The sequence below is a fragment of the Thunnus maccoyii genome, chromosome 10 (genome assembly GCF_910596095.1).
Source record: "Thunnus maccoyii chromosome 10, fThuMac1.1, whole genome shotgun sequence".
Taxonomy (NCBI): Eukaryota; Metazoa; Chordata; class Actinopteri; order Scombriformes; family Scombridae; genus Thunnus; species Thunnus maccoyii.
In genome coordinates this window covers 29,727,645-29,754,573 of record NC_056542.1, presented here as the reverse complement: position 1 = coordinate 29,754,573, position 26,929 = coordinate 29,727,645, and the positions used below count along the sequence as shown (strand labels likewise).

General features: G+C 41.0%; 1 protein-coding gene across 2 annotated transcripts in view; it reads right to left on the bottom strand.

Moving 5' to 3' along the window:
• The window catches only part of cep192 (centrosomal protein 192), a 32,741-nt gene extending 6,794 nt beyond the window's left edge, over positions 1–25,947 (bottom strand). The window contains exons 1-46 of one of the 2 annotated variants that reach the window (XM_042422799.1): positions 25,730–25,947; positions 24,998–25,241; positions 24,508–24,618; positions 24,023–24,180; positions 23,573–23,625; positions 22,878–23,019; positions 22,581–22,696; positions 22,298–22,387; positions 21,975–22,127; positions 21,611–21,761; positions 20,848–21,065; positions 18,611–18,733; positions 17,928–18,083; positions 17,518–17,791; positions 17,257–17,400; positions 17,086–17,150; positions 16,529–16,753; positions 16,142–16,283; positions 15,946–16,028; positions 15,580–15,855; positions 13,897–14,791; positions 13,659–13,782; positions 13,207–13,363; positions 12,227–12,917; positions 11,860–12,051; positions 11,454–11,602; positions 11,001–11,231; positions 10,728–10,853; positions 10,387–10,527; positions 10,050–10,113; positions 9,700–9,839; positions 7,972–8,064; positions 7,449–7,567; positions 7,030–7,227; positions 5,916–6,006; positions 5,466–5,645; positions 5,057–5,317; positions 4,756–4,877; positions 2,581–2,690; positions 2,002–2,149; positions 1,706–1,796; positions 1,493–1,571; positions 1,176–1,299; positions 670–775; positions 345–576; positions 74–150 (exon numbers count right to left, since the gene is read on the bottom strand). In XM_042422799.1, the coding sequence (XP_042278733.1) occupies positions 74–150; positions 345–576; positions 670–775; positions 1,176–1,299; positions 1,493–1,571; positions 1,706–1,796; positions 2,002–2,149; positions 2,581–2,690; positions 4,756–4,877; positions 5,057–5,317; positions 5,466–5,645; positions 5,916–6,006; positions 7,030–7,227; positions 7,449–7,567; positions 7,972–8,064; positions 9,700–9,839; positions 10,050–10,113; positions 10,387–10,527; positions 10,728–10,853; positions 11,001–11,231; positions 11,454–11,602; positions 11,860–12,051; positions 12,227–12,917; positions 13,207–13,363; positions 13,659–13,782; positions 13,897–14,791; positions 15,580–15,855; positions 15,946–16,028; positions 16,142–16,283; positions 16,529–16,753; positions 17,086–17,150; positions 17,257–17,400; positions 17,518–17,791; positions 17,928–18,083; positions 18,611–18,733; positions 20,848–21,065; positions 21,611–21,761; positions 21,975–22,127; positions 22,298–22,387; positions 22,581–22,696; positions 22,878–23,019; positions 23,573–23,625; positions 24,023–24,180; positions 24,508–24,618; positions 24,998–25,170 (7,794 nt within the window). In that variant the 5' untranslated portion in view covers positions 25,171–25,241; positions 25,730–25,947. Of the gene's footprint in view, positions 1–73; positions 151–344; positions 577–669; positions 776–1,175; positions 1,300–1,492; positions 1,572–1,705; positions 1,797–2,001; positions 2,150–2,580; positions 2,691–4,755; positions 4,878–5,056; positions 5,318–5,465; positions 5,646–5,915; positions 6,007–7,029; positions 7,228–7,448; positions 7,568–7,971; positions 8,065–9,699; positions 9,840–10,049; positions 10,114–10,386; positions 10,528–10,727; positions 10,854–11,000; positions 11,232–11,453; positions 11,603–11,859; positions 12,052–12,226; positions 12,918–13,206; positions 13,364–13,658; positions 13,783–13,896; positions 14,792–15,579; positions 15,856–15,945; positions 16,029–16,141; positions 16,284–16,528; positions 16,754–17,085; positions 17,151–17,256; positions 17,401–17,517; positions 17,792–17,927; positions 18,084–18,610; positions 18,734–20,847; positions 21,066–21,610; positions 21,762–21,974; positions 22,128–22,297; positions 22,388–22,580; positions 22,697–22,877; positions 23,020–23,572; positions 23,626–24,022; positions 24,181–24,507; positions 24,619–24,997; positions 25,242–25,507; positions 25,668–25,729 lie in introns of those variants that run through there. The other variant, XM_042422800.1, reaches the window with a different exon arrangement.
• Between the last annotated feature and the right edge of the window lie 982 nt (positions 25,948–26,929).

The following is a 26,929-nucleotide window of genomic DNA, read 5'->3' as shown; positions in this document are numbered from 1 at the left end:
CAAACAGAAAAACAGTAAACAGAATGAAAGAATTGAGAGAAGAAAGAGATTAAAAAAAAAAAAAAAAAAGCACCTTGACATATGGAGGAGCAAATGATGACAGGTACCACCTCACTTCCACTTCGCCGTTCTCCACCTCCAGCTGGGCCTCTGAAGTGCAACACAGAGTTTGAGTCTCCCTCAGGAATATTCACACAGTGCGCTGCCTACAGACTACAACATAAACTCCCAGTCTAGAGGGTATTTCACACTACAGCTTCTTGCAGATAGTTGTCGTAAAGGTACTCAGACTTGACCACAATGTATTCATGTTCAGCTCAGAATTAAGCCAGTCAACTTCCTACCTGATGTCTCCCCTGAAGGAGTGGTGGGGAAGATGATGGTCTTGTTGCTGATCTCCACCAGGGCTTGAGGTAGCAGCAGTGGGGCCTGTGAGGGGAGCGAGGGTTTAGTGGTTAACCTGGCTGCAGGCAGCACAGGGGTGGCAGCCTGAGGAGCCAAGGCTGACAGGGTGGTATCTGCTGGGGCAGCTGACACATCCAGAGCCAGGTCCCGACGGATCTGGACCTTGATAAACTGAACACACATGTTTTGCTCATGTTAAATTCTCACAGCACAAGACAACATTCGTGAATGACTTGTCATTCTTGATGAGTGGATGTTCTGTACCTTCTGTTGACCATCACACTGGACATAAATCTGTCCACTCCATGGCAGCAGGGCAGATTTGGTTGCTAGTGAGGGGTTGGGACTGATCAAAATCTGCAGGTGGCACCTTAGTTGACGATAACAAAGAAATCAGACGCAGGTGGATAAATTTAAGCACCAAATTCAGACACAGTCAAAGAGATTATGTTTTCATGTTCTTCCTAATCGTTCATCTTGTGTAGCTATGATAATAGTTTTAATGACTGGGCTGCAGCAGTTACATACTGTGCATATACAGTACTAAGAATACAATTATTACATTTAGTTTAGACAGAGGTAAAGCAGTGAGAAGATTTGTCATTTGGTAATATTGTCTACACAGTGTGGACATGAAAATAAAACATGAAGGATAAAGAGCAAAGGTGCCTGTGTTAAAAACTTTGACCCTGCTTAGGCACTTAGCTTACTGTAGCTAACATATTTCATTGAAAAACCAAAAGGCCCCGAGAGTTTGAGTGTGCTCTTACTGTGGCTCGATGACACCATGCTGAGGGGTGATTGTGAGGCAGTGAGCGGGCCAGGACAAATCAAAGCTCAGCTCTCTGGATGTGTTGTTCCGGATCTGAACCTGACTGGTGGTGGCTGAACCATCTAAAAACAACACAACAATTAAAGTGTAAGCTGCTGGGTATTAGTAATGTTAGATACAATTGCAGAGTCAGTCTCTTACAGCTGGGAGTGGATTGCTTCAACAACCACACTCCTAAATGTTGAAGTAGAATTCAAAGCTTAGGTGATAAAATTTCACCTCATAAAACACTTTTGGAATCAATATTCCACTCACTGATAGTAGGAGCTGCGAGCACAAGTTGTTCTGGATGGATGGTCCAGGACTCGGACTGCCTGTGTAATGGTTCTGAAGCCTGCGGGGGGAAAAAGCCATTCTACATTCAAAGACTTTATTTTCCGTCAAATGCAGTGAACCTTTCCTTGATCACATCCAGTTGACACAATGATCTACAATCATAGCAAGGAACCATAAAAGGGCTTCTGGTACCTTTAACGTGGGCTCTGCCACTCTCATTGCTGGACCTTGGGGACCCTTCACTGGCAGCACGTCCAGAGACACATTGCCATTTGCCAAAGCACTGGGAATTAACATAACACATGGTTATCAAAGAGATGCAAAATGCAAACAATGGACAGAATCTTATCTTACAAAACAATGTTGAGTATAAAAATGTGCAGACCCTTAGACATATTGCTTTTATAATATCATAAAGTCAGTAGTTATAGTAACCAGGGCCTAGTATGTTACAGTATGTTGGTGATATTTGATATGTATGACATTACCTGTCTGTCTCTGAGGGCAGCAGCAGCTCGTTGTGGTTGCTCTCCTCACACTCTGTGCTCTTTGTACTTCCCAGCAACAACACAGCCACCTTACTCATGTTTCCATAGAAGATGTGGGCCTCATTTGGCCGCTGGGGCAGGTTGTACGCTACAAGAAAGTAAAATCAGAGTCAAACCAAACAACAGAACCACCAACGGTTTAGAGCATATCTTAAGACCTGTATTCCAACAAGCAATATGTACATTTTAGAATTATTTGTTTTCTTCAGTAACATTCTGTCAGTGAAAGATGTAGTTATCATAAACAATTTTTTCAAATAAAACCTTTTTCCTCCCTGGTACCTTTATATGAATATAAATTCCTGCAAAGATCTACCTAAGTGGTCAGAACATTACATATAGTATATATATATATATATATAAAAAATCACTCATGATTTATTCATTCATCGATTAATGAGCAATAGAGTAGCAAAATAAAATATAAAAACATTGCAGCTGACTTTCAATATCATCCTTGGTGGATTTAAATTGGGACCAAATTGATTATTTTGATTTTTCATGATCGTGACTTCTTACTCTCTGCAACATTTTCTTCTCCCAGGAACTTCTCATTAAAGTCGATGTTTTTCAGCAGACTGTTGTCAGACAGAGCCTTCTGTGCAGCCTCTGGTTTGCTCTGAAGCAATCTGAAAGAACAAAACATAAATGCACTGTAGTGGGAATAAAAACAGCTTTCTCACAAAACAGAACCCTCTGGAGTTGGATCTACAAACTATTAGCCCTTTTAATGACTTTAAAAACAATGTTTGTGTTTTTGAAACTATCGGCCAGAATACAAATGTGTGGGCAGCAGCGCTAGAGCTGCACCATTCTGGTCAAAATGAGAATCTCAAATTTTTTCCCCACTCAGAGATCAAAATTTCCTTCTGTGGATCTTAGGGCAACCATTTTTTAGCGAAAAAATATTTATTCCTAACTACAGTATATTGTCTTAATGCAGACAGAACAAGCAATATTATCATTTGTTTACACAGACAGCTCATGAAACATTAAATTCAAGAATAATCAAATAAGTCTGTTATCTGCTACATTTTTTCTTTCTTTCTGTAATGGTGCATTTTTCACACTTTCTTGACATGTAACATCAGTGTAAAGTTAGAGAAGATAACACCATATCAAGAATAGTTGCGGAAAAGCATTTAGTAGCATTTGTTTGGTCACCATCACAAAACAAAGGATTAAAACGTAACTTCACCTCCAGGTCTGAGCCTAAATTCACCCACTGCATTATTTTGAAATGCTAAAAAGTTGGCTGAGAGGAGGCAGGAGGGCGTTGATGTGTGAGGCAGGTGGGCAGGAGTTGCTCAGTGACATCCTTTGGCCAGAGAATTAATAATAATAATAATAATAATAATAATAATAATAATAATAATAATAATAATAATAATAACAACAACATTTAAACAAGCCAGAAGTCATTTTTAAACCTGTCTGTGTTTAACTTGGTGTATTTTCACATGAAGACAGTTTTAGCTTCAGCAGCACTGACCCGCTGGAGGAAATCTCTGTCTGTGACTGTCGGCTGCAGAGCTACAGTCCGCTGCTGCTCTGCAGTGGACAGGTTCAGTAACAGTAGAGCTCCAGTTACCCTGTGATTTAACATTTTAAAACAAAATTTTACCCGCTGATAACTGCAGGAACAGTCAGCCGGAGAGCTTTTCTGCTGTTTTTGAGGCTGCAAGCAGCATTTCCTCCTACGGACAGTCACAGACGGAGAGATTTCCTCCAGCAGTGCTGTTAGCTGCTGGAGCTAAAACTGTCTCGATCAGCATATATTTGAAAATAAGAGTGGGGCTGAAGGAGGTGGGCGTTAGCATTCTACCATTTATATAAGTTTCATGACGTAGAGAACTCCCAAATGGTCGACTATACGTCAACATTGGCCCCGCCTTTTCTGCACAGCAGATGACAGGTTGAGACATTTCAACTCATGAAATGCCGATTTTTATAAATTTGGTGTCAATGTTAATATTAACACCAGCACTGATGTGTTTCATCACAGTACAGTCATAATTTAGTTTACAGCTCAAAAACATGTTTAAGTGGGCAGTACCTCTTTAACTAATGCTTTACCAGAGCCATATCTTTAGCTCATTTAGGTAATAGGTTTTAGCCTCCAAGGTCTTTTTAATGCTCCGCTGGCTGTTTGAGTGGTCGGACGATGGGGACTTTCTGCTGAAGTTTTCCTGGCCTTTTCATGATGTTTCAGGGGGTCGTTTTTGCACATATTTTTACGCTATAAGCAGTTTTTTTTTTTAATCACAACTCACAGTGGATAAACCCACCATCACTGGGTTTCCACAACTGGGAACTGCTTGTGTAAATGAGGAAACTACAAAGAATGGGTGGTCTTATAAATGTCAACGTTTTTAGCTGTATTGGTCTTACTGTCTGCATTTGTAAAATCATTTTTCCAGCTCTGCACCGATTCTCGTGAGGACAACAACCCAATTTTACACAGTAGTAAAGTTCATTAACATTGACAGTTACAGCACACAGAATGGTGCTTTCATGCTGAAGATTGATCAACTCAGTCCAGAGAGACTCATGATCAGGAAATGTTTCACTATTTCCCTGTTTTGAATCAAGGATAGTTTAGGTTGATTTTGTAACTATCTACTTCTTATTCCTGCCAACACTGCTACTTAAACAGCATAAAAAACAAATAAATGAAGTGTTGCAAGGTCTCACCTTCTGTACTGCTGCCTGGAGACCTCATCTCCACAAAACAGTAAGACAGTAGCCAGCAGAGCGCTGTCTGCCTGACACAGACTCTGCTCTCTCTGGGTGGATTTCATGAGCACAGTGATCACCTGAAAAACACACACATAATTAGTGACCGCATTCCAGCATACATAAGACAGGCAATGCAAGAAAATTACAAACTATAACTATAGTTCAGACAAAAGCACAGTCATCATTTACATTTATTTTTTCCCCCTATGTGTTACTGCTAAACATCAGATCTTGAGTCTTGTATGCTCTCTCCTACCTCTTGTGTTCTTTCCTTCAGTACAAACTGTGACGGGGCCAGGCTGATGACAGAGGGCTCCATAACTCTTCGGGACTGCACATCTGAGAAGGCCATGGCTTTGATGAAAGCTGCTCTGGAGCCGGTGTTCCTCACACACAGGCACACCTTGCTAACACGCCCAACAGCGATGTCTGTCAGTGTTGCCACGTAGCCGTCCGCCTGTTTCCTCTGGTCCTCCAGGATGATGTTGCTGGTGCCACCGTAGCCTGAAAGTGGAATCTGAACAAGGACAGGAGCCAAATTTTACTTTTAGCCCAAGTCTTCGTATAGAAAAATTGAAAGCATAGCAAAGAGACAGCAAAGGAAGTGAAATAGGACAAAAAGAAGTAAAAGAAAGAAAAAAAAAAGGAGAGCAACAAATTCTCACAGTGAATTTGACCCCTGGCTGTGAAGGCCGGACTCCAGACTGTTTTATCTCCAGCTTGGCCAACATGCAGGCCACCCTGGTGGGAGCGAAGAGCAGGTGGATGGTCACGTCCTCTCTGGGACGAATGGACAGCTCCCCATGTCGGGTCAGACGCTCCTCAGGACTGAACATACTCTGGAGCTGAGACACACACAAGTTCTTTTGTAATTATTCAAAATACAATCTATAATGATTTTACAACATTTCACCATGCTCAGGGTGGCATGAGTGTGAACATTTCTGTTTTATTAGATGAGAAATTGCATATTAAGTATTCACTATAGACCTCCTCTCTATCTTGCTACATGTGCCTTTGTGATCAAATTGGTTGTACAGAAAAAACGGTTTTACAAGCACAATACACTGGAAATGAAAAAGAAAAGTTTGAAAAGTTTTGAAATACCAATCTACCTGAAAACAGTCCTGGTCTTGACCTCGAATAAGCAAACGCAGCTGCTGTGTGGCGTTGGTCGAGTTGTTCCTTAGAACCAGCTTCTGTTGGCTGAAAAACAATGGCAGCTGTTAGTTATGTGATAACAGTTAGTGTGAAGGAGTTCTGTGTCAAGCGTATTATCTTTGACAAACTGTGCTTCAATGGTGTTTGAGATTGAGTCATTATCCAAAAGTCTTAATGTGTGGAGAACAGCCAACTCAAACTTAGATCTGTATTTTCACGTCAGGAATATCATTTTATTGAAATGTTATTTTTGTTTCCAGTGAGATATTACTGATATTATATAGTGACTTTGCTGTTGCAAAGTGCTCTAGAAACACTGTTAGTTATTTTTAAAATATAAATCAATTCTAATCCTGCTCTCAATAAGGATTACTGCAGGACATAGCGTTTACTTCATTCTTACAAATTAATGTCTAACTATACTGTGAAAAACTACAACCCGTGTTACCTTTTTATTAATATTGTAATGATAATGGTCCAAAATGATGTGAAAATACATAGTTTTTAGTCAAATAACATCAAATTTTCTTGGGGGAGAATCTCCAAACCCCCAGACTGCGTTGAGGAATTTCATTTTTGACATGTATTACAATGACACTTATCTGGACCTCGAGAGTCCTTCTGGTGTCAAAAGCTCTTGTAAATTATCATACACATGACCCTGTGGACATGGATAAACCTATCTGGAACAAATCTAAGCTGGTTTTAAGTTATTCCACTGCCGATGTGCGCAAATACGGGTCCTGACATTGTGGGCTCCACGTGCACGGAACAGCACCGCTGCTGAAAAAAATCCTAGGGGAAACACTGTAATACTGCTGTCTGTCCTTTCAATGAGTATAAATAAATTGTGCATTATGTTGAAATAGCTTCTGAGGAATAACACTCCCTGTAGACATTGTCTGTCCCTTCTCATAAATAACATTATACAAGCTTTAATAGAATAAGAGGGACCATTGGGCCTTGAGTTTTTTATTGATTACTTTCAAATGAATAATTGATACCTTGAAAGTGTTTTTCTGCTTCCACATAAGAGTGAAAGTAATGAAAAACTGCAAAGTTGCTTACACAGCTCGTCCCAGAGTGACTCCTCCCCAGGCTACAAACTGTTTGTTAGACAGGATTGGTGGAACATCGTTGGCCAGACCAGGACCAAAGACGGCAGCAGAGGGAAAGGCAGCTTTTCCAGAGTCCTCTGAGACAACTTCTCCTTTCAGGGTTACCTCATACTGAGGGCCTGATGGCAGCACCAGGATGGTGAGAAGACTGCAACACAACGAGCATAACCAAGTTAATCCCAAAGAATGAGTTTAGATGTCCACTAAACATGTGAGCAGATTTCTCTAATACCTACTCCCTATTATAGAATGGATGAACTTTTGGTTTCTCATTTACAGGACGTTAAAGAAATCTGGTTGTTGCACAAAACCAACAGAAGCCCAGCTGGGTTAGTTAGGCACATGTAATCACATCAAATGTTTTTATACCTTTCTCTGTATTTCCTGTTACCCTGTGCTTTGAAGGACACCACAATGCCTTGCTCCTCTCCCACTCTGAGGGTCAGTTCATCAGGTGTCACTAAGAAACAGTCCTCAGCATCACTGCTCTATAATCAGAGGAGGAAAAGAAGGAACAGATGTGACAAGGGGAAGGGGCAAAAGAGCAAAGCAAAAATATGTTGAATGTTGGCAAGACAGCAACAAGAAAGAAATTAAGAAAAAAAAGGAGTACAGTGAGTCAAGAAAAGGTGGGACAAGGACAGAAAAAAGGTTCAATGGGGAAGGAGCAAAAAGAAACAAAGGAAGAAAGAGAATAAGAAAAGAGAAAAGGGATACAGTGAAGTGAGAAGGCAGACAGGGAAAAGGTAAAAAAAAAAAGAAATGTAGAAAACAAGAAAAACAGAGGCAAAATATCAATGAATCCCCACTGTATGTGCGACAGTCTGAGCTCAAAATGTCAGAGGCTTACCCAAACCCCAGATCTAATAAGAAAAGTAAAGGTCAGAATTACCTTGAGTTTCAGCTGCACGTCAATGTTTCCTGCATTCTTTAATGGCAGCGTCTGTTGACTAGATTTACCCAGTGGAGCATACAGGCTGACAGTCTAGACAAAAGAAGCACACAAAGTAGTTCACTGCCAACTTTACAAAGTCCAAGGAAGTAGTGAAAAAATGGAACATGATGATAAGAAAAAGCTGGTTAAAATCAAATGTGTTAATGATTAATCAAATTTAAAAAGTCTTATTTGAATTTCTACATAGATGCACTCTATATGCATTAAAACATTTTAGATGCTTGAGCGTGGAGGTTCATTCAGGTGGTCACAACAGGTGGTCGTATAAGGGAGGATTTAACACCAGACCTGACACTGCTAACCCACTGAAGATCACCAAAAGCATCCCAGTAGGATTCCCTTATGCTGGCAGGCTGTTAGAACATCTAGCAAGAGTCTTCCGATCACAAGGAGTCAACAACTGCCACAAATCATTTAAGTACTTACGATCTCTGCTGGTACACCCTAAAGACAGGACCTCCCCATGAGGGAAAATTGGAGTTCCTCCCATATATGACCACCTGTTATCACATGCTGTAAGTCTTCTGCTTAGGTCACATGACAAAACCTTCATGAATAGCTGAGTGAGTGAACCTTGAGTTAAGAATATTTAATCACAGATTTTAAATAGTTTTTGGAACGTCAGATATTGTTGAATTAGAAAAGGATTGTTTTGGAAAAGTCAAAATGTTGGGATTCACAACTCCCCAAAACACCCATGTTTCACATTAGGCACTTTCAGACCCGAGGAACTTTTTCATAGTTCTAAGAACTATTACAGGAATTTCCCCTTTTTTATTGTGTCTGCACTGCAGGAACTGGGAACAATCGTAGTTTTTAGGACTATTTTAGCTCATATTTCAGGGTAGGTACTCTCTAAGCACAAGAGGAACCTTGAGTGACATAAGTGTACAGTAACTGGTCAAACACATGAGCCAATGCAGCACTGACAACCACCATTCTGAAAAACCTGTGTAAACAACAGCTCTTAACATTAGCCTTTTGCTTTAATCATTGGAACGGAACACGTCTCCTTTCCAACTCCGTTTTTAACATGAAACCCACGACACACAACACACAGCTCCAATCACAGCGTCCTCCATCTTGTTGGTGTTGAAGTTGTATCTCATGTGTCACTTCAGCATTCCTATCGGTGGTGTGAATGCAAACATAAAGAAAGCCCTTGAAGGTATATAATTCTCGGGGGGAGCTCCCAAGTGGATAGTTCCTCTCAGGAAGTCCCCAGAACTGTTAAGTCCGAAAGTGCCTACAGTACACCTGGTCAGGTGTACTGTTAGTTGGTTAGTTAGCCATTTCTACATTTGACTCATTACTTTGCAATTACAACATGCCCCTTTTATGGATTAGAGCATCTCACCTTCAAGTAGCTAGCTCTGTATAGTATGTTTGACTGGCCAAAATGGACTAGTTGATTTGAAGCATGGAGATGCCAAGAACTTGACTAAACATATTAAATAGTGCAAACATTCACCATCTTCCATCAGTGTAATGATTAAGTCAACTTTAATAATAGGCTAACAAGAATATTATAGGTCCAGCCAACCTCTGAATGATTACATCCATGATTTTTCAGTATCATTATTCTAGGTTTTACAGGTAAAGTAGTGGTGAAGTACAAAGCTCCACTGCATCAGTCTGAAAACAGCCATATGGCAGCTTGACTACCTGCAGGTCTTTTGGAGCATGGACCCTTGCAGTTCCAGACCTGGCTCTGACAGGAATACTCCTAATCACATGACTCGCACCAGGAGAGTCCACTTCAATGTCCACCCGAGCGCAGTATTCATCAGCTGGACCAAGCTCTCCTGACAAGCACAAACACAAGGAGTTAGCAGGGTTAGCAGAACATAATTGGGTTTGATTTTCATCTGTAAAAATCTGACGCTTTTTAAATTATTAGATTAGTGACATATTAAAAAGTTAACACATCCCATTGCCATTAACATGAATGATATAATCAGTGAAAATCCATAAAGTTCAGTTTAAATACAGTATATTCAATCAAGGTTGATTACCTGAAGAGGCTGTGTACTTCTGAGGGGCCTTGAAGTGAACCCAGACCATGAAGCTCTCAGGATTCTGGACAAAAAAGAACATTTTCTATGAATAATCAAGATGGTTCAGCTGCTCAACAGGATTGAAATGGATCTGTGACACTGCTTCACCCATAATACCTTAATATCCTACCTCTATTTAAGATTTTAATAAAAAAAAAACATATTGATTCATTTTAGTGAATACCAGTATTGCCTCGGCTTTACAGAAAATAGGAGACAAAAACATACAGCATGAAATAATCAAGTTAAGTGAGTGAGATGCTGAATAAGGTTGTACAATTTTGGCAACTCTAACCTCTCCATAGCTGGCATGCATCACGTGATTCATCACCGAGGGAGAGGACACTGGGGTCAGGTGGCCAGCCTGCTGTGTTGCCTCAGATGTCATGGTAACAGGGTGCTTGGAGAAAGTGAAGCATCGCCATGCTGTGGCATTCTGGAGGAATGAAATGTAGAATGTGAACCAATATGAGATGAACCAAGTTCAATTCTACCCCCATTAAAGAACATTTCATCTAGTTAGAGAAGCCTTTATCTGTTTGTGTCATGCAAACATCTCATCGCTGCCACTGGATGTCACTGTATCCCTGAGTTGGATCTGTGTGTGTGTGTGTGCATGTGTGTTTGTTTACTTACTGCACTGATGACCAGTCGGATGGGTACTGTGGCATGAGTCCTGTTGAGAAGTTTGAGAGGAAGGGATTTGGCACTGCCTATCGACAGATCTCCAAAATCCAAACAGCCAGATTTGCTTACTTCTACCTGAGAATCAAAATGAGTGAGATGTCTCAGGTACTATGAAACATATTTAATTTTTATTCACAGGTCTTTCTTTACATATTACCTGAAGTTATTTTTGATTATTGTAAATTGTCATTTCAGAATATTTTTGTTTTATGAGGCCCTCACCTCTAGTGCAGGATTCTCTGCTATAGCAACCAACACCACCCTTTTGGCAAAGATAGTGGCCCTGGCAGCCACCTCTGTCTCAGCAGATGCAGGCCAGGAACAAACACTGAGGACACATTGGTAGACACCAGCCTGCGGAGGGATGAACAACACCTTCTGGTCCTCTGTACTCTTAGGACCAATGATCGTCTTGTTCTTCACTATCAGCCACTGGTATGGCAAGCTATCAACCTGTAGGGATTAACATGGAAAATGGAAGCAAATGTGAAAAAAATGGATTAGTTGGCTGGTTGAGCCAGATATGGACTGAATCTATATTTATAGTAACTCATGTTTTTGAATTGGTTGTATGACATTTTTATGGGCAACGATGAGCAGTCTGTGGTAACGTTTTAGAGGTTTTTGGACACTGTTTTGAAGATCTTCACATGCAGCTCTGTGCTTTCTACTCACCTTCTCTCCGTCAATGGCCAAGCTTGCGACTGTGATTGAAACTTGCTGCCATCTTTCAGAGGGGTTGAAGAGGCTGAGGGACGTCTGTGAAGCGATGCCTACGCAGCAGGCATGAGGGAACCGCAGCTCCTCTGGCACCACCACTTGACCTGAGGATGACATGAGTGAAATGAGATAAACTGATACAGGGAAATGCTGCTCCTCTATGCAGAAGAAGAGATATTGTAGGTAAAGACTATGATTCAAAGACTTCAACATTATACCTGATTGCAGCAATTAAGAAGCTGTTGCAATTTTCTGCCATGCACAACATTATTATGTAACCTGTTTAACAGCCCACATATATAATTGGTTAAGGCATGAAAAAATATAAACTGTATATTGAAAATACCATGACCATTGCTACCTCTCAGTTCCTCGAGACCACCGGTCATCAATGGCTCTGCACTGTATTGAGTGTAGGATTTCCCCATCATTCCCATGTCCTGCTGGTTCTGACTGGGTCTAGGAAGGTGATGGGACCCTGCAGCACTGGGAATCCCCAGTGGCCCTGATGTGGGTTGGATGTGTCTTACTGTTAGATCACTGTTGGGTATGCCTGAAGAAAGAAATGGTGAACAGGAAGCAGAATCGATGAAACAAGAATATTTTCTGGGTTTAACCATCACGTTGCCAAATGGTAGTATAGCATCATTACATTTATTTGACAGTATTCTCCGAGTTGCTTTACTGTTTTAGCTCAGCAACTTTATGAATGTGTAAATAAAACATGCCTGAAGCGGACACACTGTAGAGACCATTTCCTGTTGCTCCCACATGATATGCACCAGGGTGTAATTGGGCTTCAGGTCCCAAGTACTGCTGAGCCAGCTGGGAATTGAAGAGAGAGCGTCCAATAAGGAGGGACTGCATATCTCCTTGGTGGGGAAGGTCAATCAAGCCAGAACACTGAGGCTTAAAGCTGGGGATGGGCACATAGTGAAGTCCCTCTGATGTGTAGGACGGAGGCATGCCAAGTCCACCAGCATACACAGATGATGAGACAGAGCTAGCAGCTCCCCACTGCTGAGAGCTCTGAGGAGCTGTGGTAGTGCTACTTTGAGGGATATTCAGATTGCTGCAATAGCCTGAGTCCACTTTAGTTAGCTGCCTTACATTGGACTCAGAGGGGTGCTTGAGGTTCCTGCAACCTGCTGAAAGATCAGCTGTTCTATTCCCAGGACAGTGGTAGTTACATTCACTCTGGCTGCGGGTACAGCTCAGAGAGGAACCACTGCGGGAGGGCTCCGGGCTTTTACACTGCTGTGGAGGTAGGGGGTCCAGACTTTTAGAATGCTGTGGTTGCACTTGGTCGAGGCTTTTGGGCAAGTCGAGAATATCCAGGTTAGACTGTGCATCTGGTTCCATAGGTGGGGTTGGACTGAATCTAATGATGGTGGTGCTCAGTGCCATGGTACAATTATTCTGTAGAGGAAAAAACAACTAAAGGCGATAAATATCAAATTCAATACAATAGTTTCTCCAATGACACAACAGAAAAATAACAAAAACAGAACTTTTGTTGGCAACACTTTATTTGAAGTCCCTCTTTTTAGCATTTTTTTGGGCTAATTTTTAAATTACATGGTATTATTAAGTCTTCAACAATACATTGCTGCCACAGTGCAGCATAGAGTTAGAAAGGACACTTACATTATAACAATGTCGAAGTTAGTATATTTGTATATTTAGTATATCTGACTTTTTGTGGTACCTTTTTCCTCTCAGGTGTAGGTACAACAGTGCCATCATTCATTGAGATGTATGTGAGCCTGCTGAGACCAGGGCTTGAGCAGATAGATTGAGGAGACAGGTCAAGATTTGGACGTTTGTCTGCCAGACCCCCACTGGACGACGAAGGTGACACCGTACTGGGAAGACAAGACAACACAGGAACGAAGTCATGAATCCAGAATGGCTCAAAACACGAATGTCTGAATTCTGCATCAGCTAAACAATGGAAACATAAATTCCACAAGACAACAGAATTGTTATTTCAATTAATATGACAGTCCATTTCTTGTCTAGTCTAGTAGTTTTAGTCTATTTTGTCTCGTCTTAAAATTAGTTTGGGCTGAAATTAATTTTAAGCCACAATTAATTACTATTAAATAATCATAATAGAAAATACTTTTTGATTTATAGAGAGCATATGTGATACAATACCCATCAGCACTGGGAAGGGAGGTCTGACATGGAGAGGAGTGTGTAATAGGAGAGGTGGACGGTCTGAAGTTACACTGTGTCTGTGTGTCCTCCACAGAAGGCTCAGGAAAACTCTTGGGCAGTTCTGAGAAACAAAATTAATGTTATCATTCAGGTTCATAAAGTCATGTCACTATTCTCACAGGGGCTTTCCTTACTGATTATGTACAGTAAAGTGTATTTTCTGGCTTTTACTCACCAGATGCATAGTCTACTGGAGGTGGACTGTTTTGGCAAGAGAAGCCGACGTGTTTCTCCACAGATCTATGCGACAGAGGAGCAGCTGCGAGACCCCTGGGAGGGGGTTTCTTCTCTGGAGAGTTACTTTGTTTGTCATACTGCTGTTGGCCTGCGCTCCTCACCCTCTGTGTTGGTGGAGAGGAACCCTTAAGACACGGCAGGCCTGACTGCCCTTTCCTCCACTCTGGGGAGGTTCTTGGCATGCCAGGTAAAGCAGCGGGGCTTTTATCACTCTTTTGTGATGTTTCTAAGGAAAACCTAATGTTGGATGCTTGTGGGTTCAGTTCTCCCGACTTGACTCCATTTTCTGTAGGGGTCTTGCCTGAGGGAACACAAGTCTTGGTAGCAGAAGATGCAGCATTATCACATGCTGCCATTTTGTCTGCAGGAGGCTTGAGTGTGGAAGATTGCCCTGAGCCCACAGACCTTCTGGCAGAGCTGAATGATGTACGAGGACGAGGAATAAAGCTTCTTTTTGAATCACTATTATTATCGGGTGATAATGCATTTGAAAGGGACCCTGCGGATGAGCTAGAGTTTAATGTAGTGTCTCCTCTTGTGACTTTCTCCTCCATTTTCATACTTGTGGATTTCTGTTGAGTCTCACTTTCCACCTGCTGAGCTGAGCTCCCCTGTTCCTCCAGATATCTCGCTTGAGGGTTCCTTTGAGAGCTACTGAGATTATCAGCCCAGCCGGTCAGGTCAAAGGTAGTGTGTGCCACAGATGCATCACTCCTGCCAGACACATCAGCCTTTTTCAGGTATTTCTCTATGTTGAAGGCGCTCAGCTCTCCAACACAGGTGCTTCTCTGCAGTGTGTCCAACATGGCGCTCTGGTCTGCCTCAGGCAGGATCTAGGCAGAGCGGAGATCAGTGGTTTTTAAATTGTAAAGATGAATATTTGAACAGAGTTCAGAGGTCATGCATCAAATAAACAAGCTATTATTTTAGTGATGCTTTGAGCCCCCTTAATACAACTACAGATCATTATTTAAATATTTTAGATAGTTCACCACAAAGGTTTTTTCTTAAGTCCTACAGTTGAAGGACTGTAGGGCCAAAACATTTTAAAAGACATCACATTGAGCTCTGGGGAACTGTGATGGGTATGTTTTGCTGTTTTCTGTCACTTTATAGACCAAACAACTAACCGATTAATCAAGAAAATAATTGCTAATGAAAATTGTTATTATTATTGTTTTGTCTCCATGTTTTCTAGAGCCTAAAATGACATATTCAAATTGCTCTCTCTGGTCAACCAAAAGTCAAAGAAATTCTGAAAAGCAGAAAGTAAATCACTTTTATTAAGCTTTGTTCTTTTGCTTGAAAAGTGACCAAAAGAATTAATCAGTTATTGACTAATTAACAAATTGTTTCAGCTCCATAAAAAAAAAAAAAAAAAAAAAAAAATTGTGATAAATATTTTTATGAAAGCTGGAAAAAGGATCAATCCATGGCATAGCATGGAATATTGGGTTTTGAGCACTAAGCCCTGGATCGTAACTACGTAGTAAACCATTTATATGAAAACTCCGGAAATCAAAACGTGAACTGAGAGTCACAATTTTGCAGTGTTACAATGACCAACTGACAATACACACATTATATATAAAGGTTGTTTGAAAAACCTTCAAACCCTTACATGTTCAGCTGAGCGTGGTTCCTCTGAGCAGCTGACAGCAGGTCCAGCAGGCCGATTCCTCGCCCTACTTCTCTTGGACAGCTCCATGATCATGGCAGCCAGCTGCGACGGGTCAGTGCTGATGGATGCATCTGCAATGGCTGAGGCAATTGTGCTGATACTAAGCATAAGATGGCTGCTGTTATTGTTGGGGGACACACAGCTCTGGTTACCCAAGCTTGACTCAGAGCCAGAGCCCTCACTGTGGTCAGGCGGAGCAACACGGACAGTGTGGTCCTAAAAAAGGAGTAGTGATTATATGTCTGTCATACAGCCAGGCTTCTGATTCATAGAGCTATTCAAATATTAAATAAACAATCCCTGTACCTCTTGTTCACATGGTTCAGGATCTGTATCACCTTTAGGTGACATCCTTTCACCTGGTGCCTCAAAGGTTTTGTCCAGGTCCTCTGCAAGAAGATATTAAGTCAATAATTATACAAGAATTACACAGAAAATCATCTTAAGATAAACAAAACAGAGGAGAGATTCTCTGTCTGCCTCAACAATACTGTGAACACACCTGGGCTGAGTGTTTTATCGGCTTCACTGAGTTCCATGGTGTCATTGGGAGGAGAGATGTCTCTGGGTGTGAATTCTGAGGGGTGAATCAGTGGGAATGGTTCCCTCTTCCCTGGAGAGGTAATGATGTAGCCAAAGGATGGCTGGAGGAACAAAGACCATGCTTTTAATAAACTTTACAGTTCCCTCTCAGAAGGACTTTAAAAGCTAAGGAAAAGGGCATAAATAAATGAAACCTCAGCTTTAGTCCATAACATTATAAAACTCCCACTTCTGGCTTTACGTGTGAATGAACTCTTTAATAGACTCAATATGGACTCTCCAGAAGAGAGAGAGAGAAAGTACATTTTAAATTTCAGTACCAACCCAAGAAAGCAGTTTCACTGACCCGTTTAACCCCATCCACATCATCACTTCTACCCAGACAGCCCAGGGCTTCGGAGCGTTGTTCAAAAAACTGCCCTAAAGAGAGTCGCAGGTAGCTTTGGTCCCCCTGCTTAAACTCTGAGGAGACCTGGGAGGCCCTCATTAGGATGTGGCTGTTGGTAGGGACCTTCCAAGATGAGTCACTCTGAAAGGTGCTGTTGCTGCTGGCCGGTTCAATCTGCTCCTCCTGCATGAACAACAAGAGGCTGTGCTTTAAATTGAAACTCAAAGCTGAGAGTTGTAGGTGTGTGTTAGTTCTTTAGAGGTTAGAGTCTTTTATAATTTGGCAGTATCACAAAACAAATAAATTGTTAATTCAATCTTTCATTCATGCATGTTCACTGGATTATGACAAACAATATAGTCTAAGCAGATTTTGGTTATTTTTTATTTTATGTGTGGTAACAGATGTTGGGTACAACTTCCAATGTGACTCAGCCAATCCGAACTGAAAGCTTCTATGAGTTTTCAAAACATGAAGGCAAGTGCTTTGGGGCAACAGACGCCTATGCTGTATACCTGCATGAATTGGTGCTCCTTTTCAAATTCCTCTTGATCCTTCACTATCTTTTCCAAAGCATCACCTGCAAAAGGAGGAAAAAGTATTTATTCATTAAGAGTATTTTGAAAAAACAAAACACTTGAGTATATTTCATAGTATTACAAGAGAGTTGTGTGTTCAGTACGTACTGGCAGGAACAAAGTCCTCAGTCTTAAACTGGCTGACATTCTCTGATGTCTTCCCATCAACCTCTTTTTCAAAAGAGGAGTAATATGCCAAGTCTGTCACCCACTGCCCTTCTTCATTCTGGTACACCACACTATGAGTGGCACCTGAGGAGAAAAGCAGTGCTGTTAAGATGCTAGACATTAGACCAATATGTATTAAGACTGAGTACCTATTATCAACTTGGTAAACTTCTGATCTAAACATCAAAGATCAAGACCAACCTTGTTGAAACTCCAGCTCCAGGTTGTCTGGACAATGGTTCCAACCATCATCTGAATCTTCTTGTTCCTGGTGGAAGCTCTGGGAGAAATACTTGGGTTCCAGGGAGGTGGAAAGAGGATTGTTGTCATCCTCACTGGCACTGTCCGAGGCCTCAGCAGGAGTAGTATCACCACAGGGTCCTCCTCTTAAGCCCAAGGAAGGCCTGGCACCATCAGGCTCATCTACACCTTCATCATCATCATAATCCTGGTCATTGCTTTCTGGAAGCAGCACCTGAGGGAAGGTAGGTTTTCATTGTTTACACATCAATAAAGCTGAGCTTTAAGTGCAAATGTGTAACATACTGTAGAAGGTTATAACAGATACTTGGGTCACTGCAAATCACATACTCTCCTGTTGCACATCGTACCTGGGAGAGGTGGAAGCTCCCCTGGGTGCCTTGAAGGTGGGAGACAGTTAGGTTTACTGAGTCTTGAGGTCTCCTCAGTCCAGCTCCACTTCTCAGGTAGACCGAGTCCAGATGTCGCTCAACAGTGGGCCCAGACTCTGTGCTCTCCATGGCATCCTGGCATTCAAAATAATATATTTTAGCCTTTGCTGCTTTTAGTTTATAACTATATGTTCCCAGTGTGGAGTAGTGCACATCTCATTGTTTCTAGGTCAGCTGCAGTCACTCAACTGACATGTGACAGAGGTCTGTTGTTGACCCACAACAGAGTTTTAAAATGGATATTTTTGACAATAACATGGACATAGGAAAGTCATTGGTAAAGCCTTTCAGTTAAGACTTATATTTTATGTTTATATGTTTTATGAGTGTGATATTCTACCCAATATCTACCTTTTGAGTATTTAAGCCAACTTCAAACTGTTTACAACAACCAAGTGTTTCATACTAAACTTAACTGCTCCACTGCAATTTAAATTCACTGTGAAAGATAAAGAAATATAATATAATGCACTTAACAGTGTTACATGCAGCACGTGTATACTACATTATAAAAAAAAAAAACAGAGGGTATAGCTTGGTTGAAATGCCCACCAGTGGGTCAGTCCAACACTTGTCTGTATCTGCATCTGTGCTGTGCTCACCAGTGCCTCCTGTCGGTCCAGGACCATGCTCCAGTTGACAGGAGAAAGCCTCTGAGTTCCCCCTGATGCCCCCATAGAGGAGCTGGCCTCCCCTGTTCCAACAGGACCCACACGGTCACCCATCTGCAAAACACACACAGAAACTCCTGAAGCTGCTCTTATTCTATCAATGCTTAGCACATAGACCTCATTATCATATAGTGAGAGAAAGGGAGTGAAAAGGGGATAAAATTTTAGGAACTTTAGATATTTATCCATTATGCAACACCATCAGGGAGGCATCTGATCGGTCCCAAATGTGTTCTGCAGCATGACAACGAGCCCAAACATCCAGCCAGAGTCATAAAGAACGATCTTCACCAATAAGAAGAACAAGGAGTCCTGCAACAGATGGTCTGGTCCCCACAGACCCCTGATCTCAACATCATAGAGTCAGTCTGGGATTATCATGAAGAAGCAGAAGCAGCTGAGACGCCTAAATCCACAGAAGAACTGTGACAACTTCTCCAAGATGCAGGAACAACCGACCTGCCAAATACCTGAAAAATTGTGTGCAGGTGTATCGAGGAGAACTGCTGCTGTTTTAAAGGCAAAGCTGCTCTGTTTACTGAACTTTGTATGACAATTAACTGATAATTAAAAACATTCATAGCATTATTTTTGAAAGCATCCTAACTTTACTTTTAATTCCTAAAACTTTTGCACAGCACTGTATATTATAGTAAAATATGATACAGAATACCGGTAACATAAATACATTGTGAAAAGAAAAGAGAACAAGTTTGTGTGAAATCTCAAAAATAGCAAGAATAAACAGGAGATATTTGATATTTTGATGAACAGGTGTATCTAATGATCTTAATGAGTTTAACAGCCCTGAATACCCACGCAGATGTTTTCAGTTATGGCTAATTAGACATCTGCTCAGGCTGAAGTTGAAATGGCTATGTTGGATTTACATGAGGTCACCAGGTTCAGAGTATCATTTTTATCATTCAGAGTCAGAGTAAGAGTATCATCAGTCTTTTTTTTTTTGAAGAGTCCAATATCACAAATTTGCCTCAGGGGACTTAATCTATACCGCAATACAATAGTAGTGATAAAGGTGTAATTTGTCCCACCCTTTAGCTACCCACCACTTACCCACTGAGGCACCACCTTGTCCATGAATCACAACACTATGTATCGTATGCAATGAGGCAGTATCGTTTTTTTACAGGATTCCCTTAAGTGCCCCACTTGTCCCATACTGAACATGAGCCTATTTCGTGCAATTGCCGTTCATTCATTCACTGTGATGAAGAGCGCAGATTGCAGTGAGCAGAAGGTTTGCAGAGGAGAGGACTGGGATCTAAGGCTGCAACTAACACTTATTTTCTTTATTAATTAATCTGTTGATTAGTTTCTCAATTAATTGTCCATAAAATGTGAAAAATGTCCATCACTGTTTCCCAGAACCCAAGGTGACATCTTCAAATGTCTTGTTTTGTCCACAACCCAAAGATATTCAGTTTACTATCATAGAATACTATTAAAATCAGAAAATATTCACATTTGAAAAGCTGAAATCAGAGAATTTGAACATTCTTGAAATGACTCAAAACGATTAATCAATTATCAAAATAACTGCTGATTAATTTAATAGTTGGTAATTGCTGCAGCTCTACTTGGCTTGATGTGTGTTTCTGAGGAGGTGCAGATTACAGAGCCTTTCTTCAACTTGCTTCATGTCTTCACAATCAACAATCAGAAGCTTGTAGGAGAAAACACAAGCAGCCTAAAACTGACCAATCACAGTTCTTGCAGACTTCATGTGGCATCTCTGTAGCCCCAACATATAATTACATTTTTGAGGAGATGCATATCAGCTACAACATAGCTTCGACAGCTACTCACGTAAGCTCTGTGGCTACACCATAATTCCATAATACAGAACTATAAACCCACCTCAACATGTGCAACACAGAAGAGGCCTTATCACACACAATAAACAAAATGATCTGTGTGACCAGTTAAGCAGCAGTAAATGGATAGATGGGTTTACCATGAATGTGCAGGGCCTTTAAAGTGTTGATGAAACAGAGACTGTATACAGTAAAGATGGGGAAGAACAGGAATCCCCCTTTTTTAAAAAGGGAAACATTAATGTAAGTAGTAATTCAAATATTCCTTGTTTGATGAATTAACCACAATTTAGAAATAATTGGTGCTAAAATGCTGACTAAACTCATTCTTACCTCAGTATGTCTGGAAAGGCCGTTCCTTCCATGTCCTGTCAGACTGTTCAGATCAGCGTCCTCATCTCCACCAACAGCACTGCTACCCACAATCCCCAGCCCACGCAGGGCATCATAGGTGGTCTGGATGTTAGTCGTTGGAAGAGGGATGGTTGAAACTCCCCCATCATTTCCGCTTTCTTCACTCCCACTGCTCCCATCTCCACCTCCTCCATCCCCTGGTGTTACACATTGACACACACACAAAAAACAAGCAGTCACCTGAAGGTTCAAGGAGACGGTGTGCAATTAGATCGCTAAAGTTTGAACTGGCTGGCGGACATTTATCTGAAGAAAGTAGCTCAGTGCCTGGCACCAAAAATAAAAAAATGGAGAATGTGTCAATACATGTCACTGCAGTAACTGCAACTGTGGGTGCATATATTCACAAAACAAATTTCTCCTGAAATAATTTCCTGCTGGATAAAGTTTTAAAAAAAGAATAGAAGAGCAAATGGCTTTACATTATTGATACCAAACATTATCAGGAACCCAAACTGATTTAAACTAACATTTATAATTGTTGACAGATTTATGAAACAACTTATTTTTAGAAAGGTAGATAAATCAAAACAAAGAAAGAAATACTTTAAAAAAAAAAAAATAAAAAAAAAAGAAGAAAAATCCATGTTTTACTAACAGAAAAAAAAAAGAAGCCACCAGCCACAGAGCCTAAAAGAAAAAAAGAAATGAATCAGACAGATTTTAAAGCTGGATATTAAACCTGTCACAGGAGGGTTGATGACTTGTCCCTCAGCAGATCGTCTGTGTTCGATCCCAGACAGAGATGGACCTCCACGGCCGCTGGAAGACTCGTCATCAGAACTGCCTCCCTCTAAACCCGGCCTGAAACTGGGACGATTACTCTCTCCAACCTGTACCAACATGAAACATACACACACATCCCAAAGCAAAAATGTGTTTTACAGGACATTTTGATAAAAACGTTTCTTCTTCATAAAAAAAAAAAAGAGACATGCATGGCATGCATTTGTAACATCTAAAAGTTAGAGCTGGAGTCCAACCAATGCAGGATTTTTGAGGCTGATAGATATTCAATATCTGATAACAATATGCTGTGAACTGACCAGCTGTCGGGAGGTGCTCGGCAGCAGCCGTGTTCTGGTAGCATTGCTGTTCCTTCTGGCCGACTCTAGCTCATCCTCAGTGTCCTCATCACTGGCAGGACAGGAGTCCATACCTGTAGCAGCCAGACGCACATCAGGCATCTGGAAGTCCTCCTGAGGTAATGACACACAAGACAGCATTAGACATTACAAACCCCCTCCTGGGTCATATTTATGAAACTGGACTGTATTTTAAAGCAGAAAGCTCATTTTCACAATTTTATTCATATGAATTAAAACCATCACATGAGCACAAAACAGTTAGGAGGCGTATTTGTGCTCACCTGATCATAGTCATCAAGGAACTGGTGTCTGTACTGTTCAGGCTCTGTAGAACTCGGGTTTGATAGGTCATCAGAAGCACCAGGCAGTCCCTACGAAAGATGCAATATATTACACAAGGACTCTGAGACAAAGAGATTGAGTGAAGAAATTGTTATGTTACTTTAACACAAATTGTTTGCTTTTGGACAGTAGCTTAACAGTGCTGGTAAAGAGGAAGAGGACAAGTCATTAAAAAGTGCATGAAAAGTGCTGATTTTATCCCAAATGGGAGAAGAGTCTTACTGTTGCAGGGATCTCCTGGCCCTCCACTCTGCCTCTCTGCATGGCAGGAGGAACCAGTTTATTGAAGTAAAGCTCCAGCTCATCATCAGGCAGGTTGTTCAAATCAATGTCATCATCTGGTGATCAGACACATTCATGTTTAAGCCGAGCATGTGTGCATGACTCATCATTAACAACACCTCAGCCCTCAGATTCTGTTCGATCAAAATATCAATAATGTATCAAGTATACAGCATGTAATAGTGAGCGCTGCAGGATGAGGAATATAATTCAGGGACTGGGGGATGAAGGTCATACCTGTGATGTCACTGTTCATGCTGTCCACAGACATGAGCTTCTCATTTGCCAAAAAGCTTGAGTTACTGCCACTGAAATGGTCACTGTCCACTCCCTCACTCTGCACATTATCTTCCTCAGCTGTAGCTGGCAGTGACTGGACCTGTATGGATTGCCCATGAGAGGAGGACAACTATGTTGAAGATAAAAAGGCAGCTTTGCATGAAAATTCTACAGCCTTTATTAATATATTTCATATTTCACAAACAGTTTTCCTCACTTCTTTACAAGAGTAAAGTGTAAAGAGGTAGGAAGAAAGCTTTAGATTTTAAAATGAAAAATATATAAAGAAAATTGTGAAGGATGCTAAACTATTAAGACAGATAATTAGGATTTAAATCAAATACAGGGGTTCAAGTGTGTGAAGTCTAAAAGAGGGGTCAATATGCTTTATTTTTTGTCACACACATGAAAGTCAGACAAGGGACTACATTTTTTTGAATGATAACTTCATATGCTTACCTACATGACAACTTTTAGAAAGAAAAATAATAATGCAGAGACTGTATAAAAAGCATCAAAGCTCATTTAATACACTGATGAAACAACAATGTAGATGGTCAGAACTAGTATAATCTCCTACATAAGTACAATCATTAAAATACAACTGCCAACTGCTCAACCTATATGAAAAAGCCTCCAAAATTGGTACCTACCTTTGCATCTGTACTATCTCTATGTCCAAATGTGAGGAGCCCTGTTGACAGATCTGTAGAAGGGGGAAAAAGGAAAAACATCCCCATTAGCATTATCCAAAAGCTTTTACTGTAAAATAAAATTGGAAAAGTATACATTTCTGATATGAGAAATTAATTTGTGTCCACTTCAGAAAGCACAAATATCAAGTGTTCCACACTGATGTATCAGGTGAACATCGCTGTCCAAAGAAAAACCCTGTATGTCCAAACTTGGGTGATTCCTTAGATGAACTGAAGATGTTCCTTTATGGGTTGAAAAAAAATGATCCTACTTCTCAAGCAAAACAAACCATCAACAACCCCACTGGAGTCACAAAGCTGAAAACAGGGCTGTTTTTCTTAACTTATGAATGGCTGACATTTTGGAGATACATGGTTTTCTTTCGGCAGTGACAAGGAGCTTTTTACCTGTTCCAAGTTCTGTGGGCCGACCGAGGACAGAGCCTGTGTGTGTGGGAGGGAGGCCCGGCAGGGCGCCTTGGTTTCTGGATGCACTCTCTTCCAGATTAATCTTCACCAGCATGTCTGATAGACGGTGGGCTGCAATGAAGTCATCTGCACTGTCCCTAATGTAAATAAAAACATTAAAAAAACACGGGAAAAAGGTGCAACAGTAAATTTCAAGCACAATTATGAATATTCACATGTGTTGACTGATTATAGATACATTTAGATGGCATTTGTTTAGCATGGGTGACAGTCTGTATATCTTTCAGTCATCCAAACACAAGTCCTCTTTAAGTCATACGCATAAATGAAAGTACGGCTGTTACAGAGAACAATCAGCCATTATATTCTGATTCCAGGAACTAGAAAATGTTTTTGCAGACCAGAGACAACACTGACCAACATAAATCAATAGTACAGTGAACTATGTGTATATATGTACTCACAAGTCATCTTTGAAGTTGAGGGAAAACTTGGGCTGTTCTCCAACAGATGATTGTAAGTTGGCCTGATGCAGCTCTCTGCCCTCCAGATATGAGGCCTCAACTGGATCCCCTCTGTCAGACATGAGCACATGATATGGCTTTCACAAAACAACTGGTTGTTAAGAGACTAGGAAGCTCTGCATCATGCCCCAGAATCAAAATTAGCAGCTGAAAATTGACTCATTATGAGCATCCCTCAGCCCTGTTCCTGTTACTTTTTAAGGAAATTTGAAAGACAACAAAGGGCTAGGGCAGTTTATATTTGGCAGGCATGTCTAAACGTTTTGTCATAATGTATTACTGCTGCTGCTAATAGCACAAACACTGCAAAACAGGAATTAGAATTGTTTCAGTATTAGGTCTCACACTAGTCAAATAGACTTTATGATGATTCAAAGGATGGTGCATGAAAGTGTTTCTACAAGTCACATCTGTCCCAATCGGTTCCCACCTGTTGTCAGACCCGGGTCTATTTTTAGCCACTGTAGAGGCAGCCACTGGCAGTCCTGGGCCTGACCCCAATGTCACATTTGCCAGTGTGGCACGGCCACTGGTGCTGTCCAGAGACTTGCAGAGGAAACTGGGGAAGGCTTCATCCTCCAACTTGTAAAAACTGTCTGCCATTTCTTTGAATTGTGCAGGGTGACAGCCAAATGTGGCTTGGCGTCAGCTCAGGTGAAGACCATCTGTAACGCCTGGGAGTAGAAATAGAAATAAACGGGACAACCGATAACTTGGCAAAATACAGAGCACAACGGTGGTACCATGTGAATTGTGTGTCACCTTACAACTGTGAAACGAAAACCAAGGAAAAAGGTAGTTATTTGAAAGTACCAGTAAATATTTTCATGCATGTTGTTTCGCAGCTGTAACGTTTGGCCTATCTACCAAATTAATTGAAAGCAATTAACAGCTAACTACCTAAATACGCCGGGTTAGCTCTTAACGCAAGCTAACTTACACGCTAAAAACAAGACAAAAAAGTGTGTTTTGTCAGCAGGCTCCAAATTTCAGTTCCTCCACTATCTTCGTTCATCAAGTTAGAGGGACGACTTACAGACAGCAAGTTAACTAACTAACTCATTAAACACGCTTCCTTAGATTAATCCACTTCTTCAAGACATTTTATCAAGTGGAGAATCAAATCATAACGTAAACGTTAGTTGGAGCTCAACTCACTCACATTCAATACTCCAGAAGCGGGCCGACACACAACGGTTCCTCTCCGACTCGAGTTTCGTCTTTATTCACTGGTGCAGATACGTTGCAAGTTCTAGTTAAGCTCCATAATTAACTTTCCCAGCACTTGACAGTTTCATTATAGCTTAAAATCAAACATACTAAACAAACTGTGCAACACCTCGGAGGACCAAACAGCGCCCAGACGCTACAGGAAGCCCGCCACAGCGTCATCTCATGAGGGCGGGACTTAACAAACTTAAGAACACTTTGATTGGACAATTAAACTGAGAGGGAGGAAATTACTAAACATGATAGGATGAAATTCGTGTCATTTGTTGGGTTTGGACACACTTGGGACAGTTTGGAAAATAGCTAATTGAGGTATCAATGGGGTGTCTGTCCTGGATGAAAGAAAGGAGATGCTGAGACAGCTGTAATGTATCTGATAAAATTAAAAAAAAAACAAAAAAAAAAAAAACGTAATAAAACATAATTTGTTTAATCAAGAATAAAAAAATGGACACTTAAAGAATTAAGCATTTAGAATAGTTATTTTAAACGAGCTACGAGTAAACTTAATTCTACCACAGATAAAACTGAGACGTACAGTATGATAGTTCTAACCAAGTAAGGAGTTTATTGTATCATGTGTTGTGCCAAGCAGCTGCAAGAATGCCTCTGTTAGCAGACAGCTGCCTGCTGAGAGAGCTGCCATCCCATGCATTCCAGTTTTTGACAGTCATCTGGGTGAGCCATGAAATGAAATTTTATCCTCTATCAAAACAAATGACACCCCTTATGTTAGAGTAAAACTGCCTCATATTCACACATAGCCTGAACTGATTCCCACAGGGAAATATCTTGTATTGTATCTACCTTCAGGGATGAGCGTCAGACACAAAGAGCTGTGGAACTGGTAGAGATGACACTTGAGAGGGCAAACGTCTCCAACATGGCCTCATGTGAACAGAGCTGTACCAGGTTTTTCAGCTTCATAAAGGAGGCTCCCTCCAGATGAGTCTCTAGAGAATGATGCAAGCTTAAAATAGCTAAAATATAATTCATAAAGTTTAAAAGATACACAGTTTTCTCACCCATGGATCCATTTCCAGCAAGAGAGCTGCATGATGATGAATCATGTGATATTTCCATGTGCTATACTGTTTCACATGGAAGTCAGTCACTCGTGAATGAATGCCAT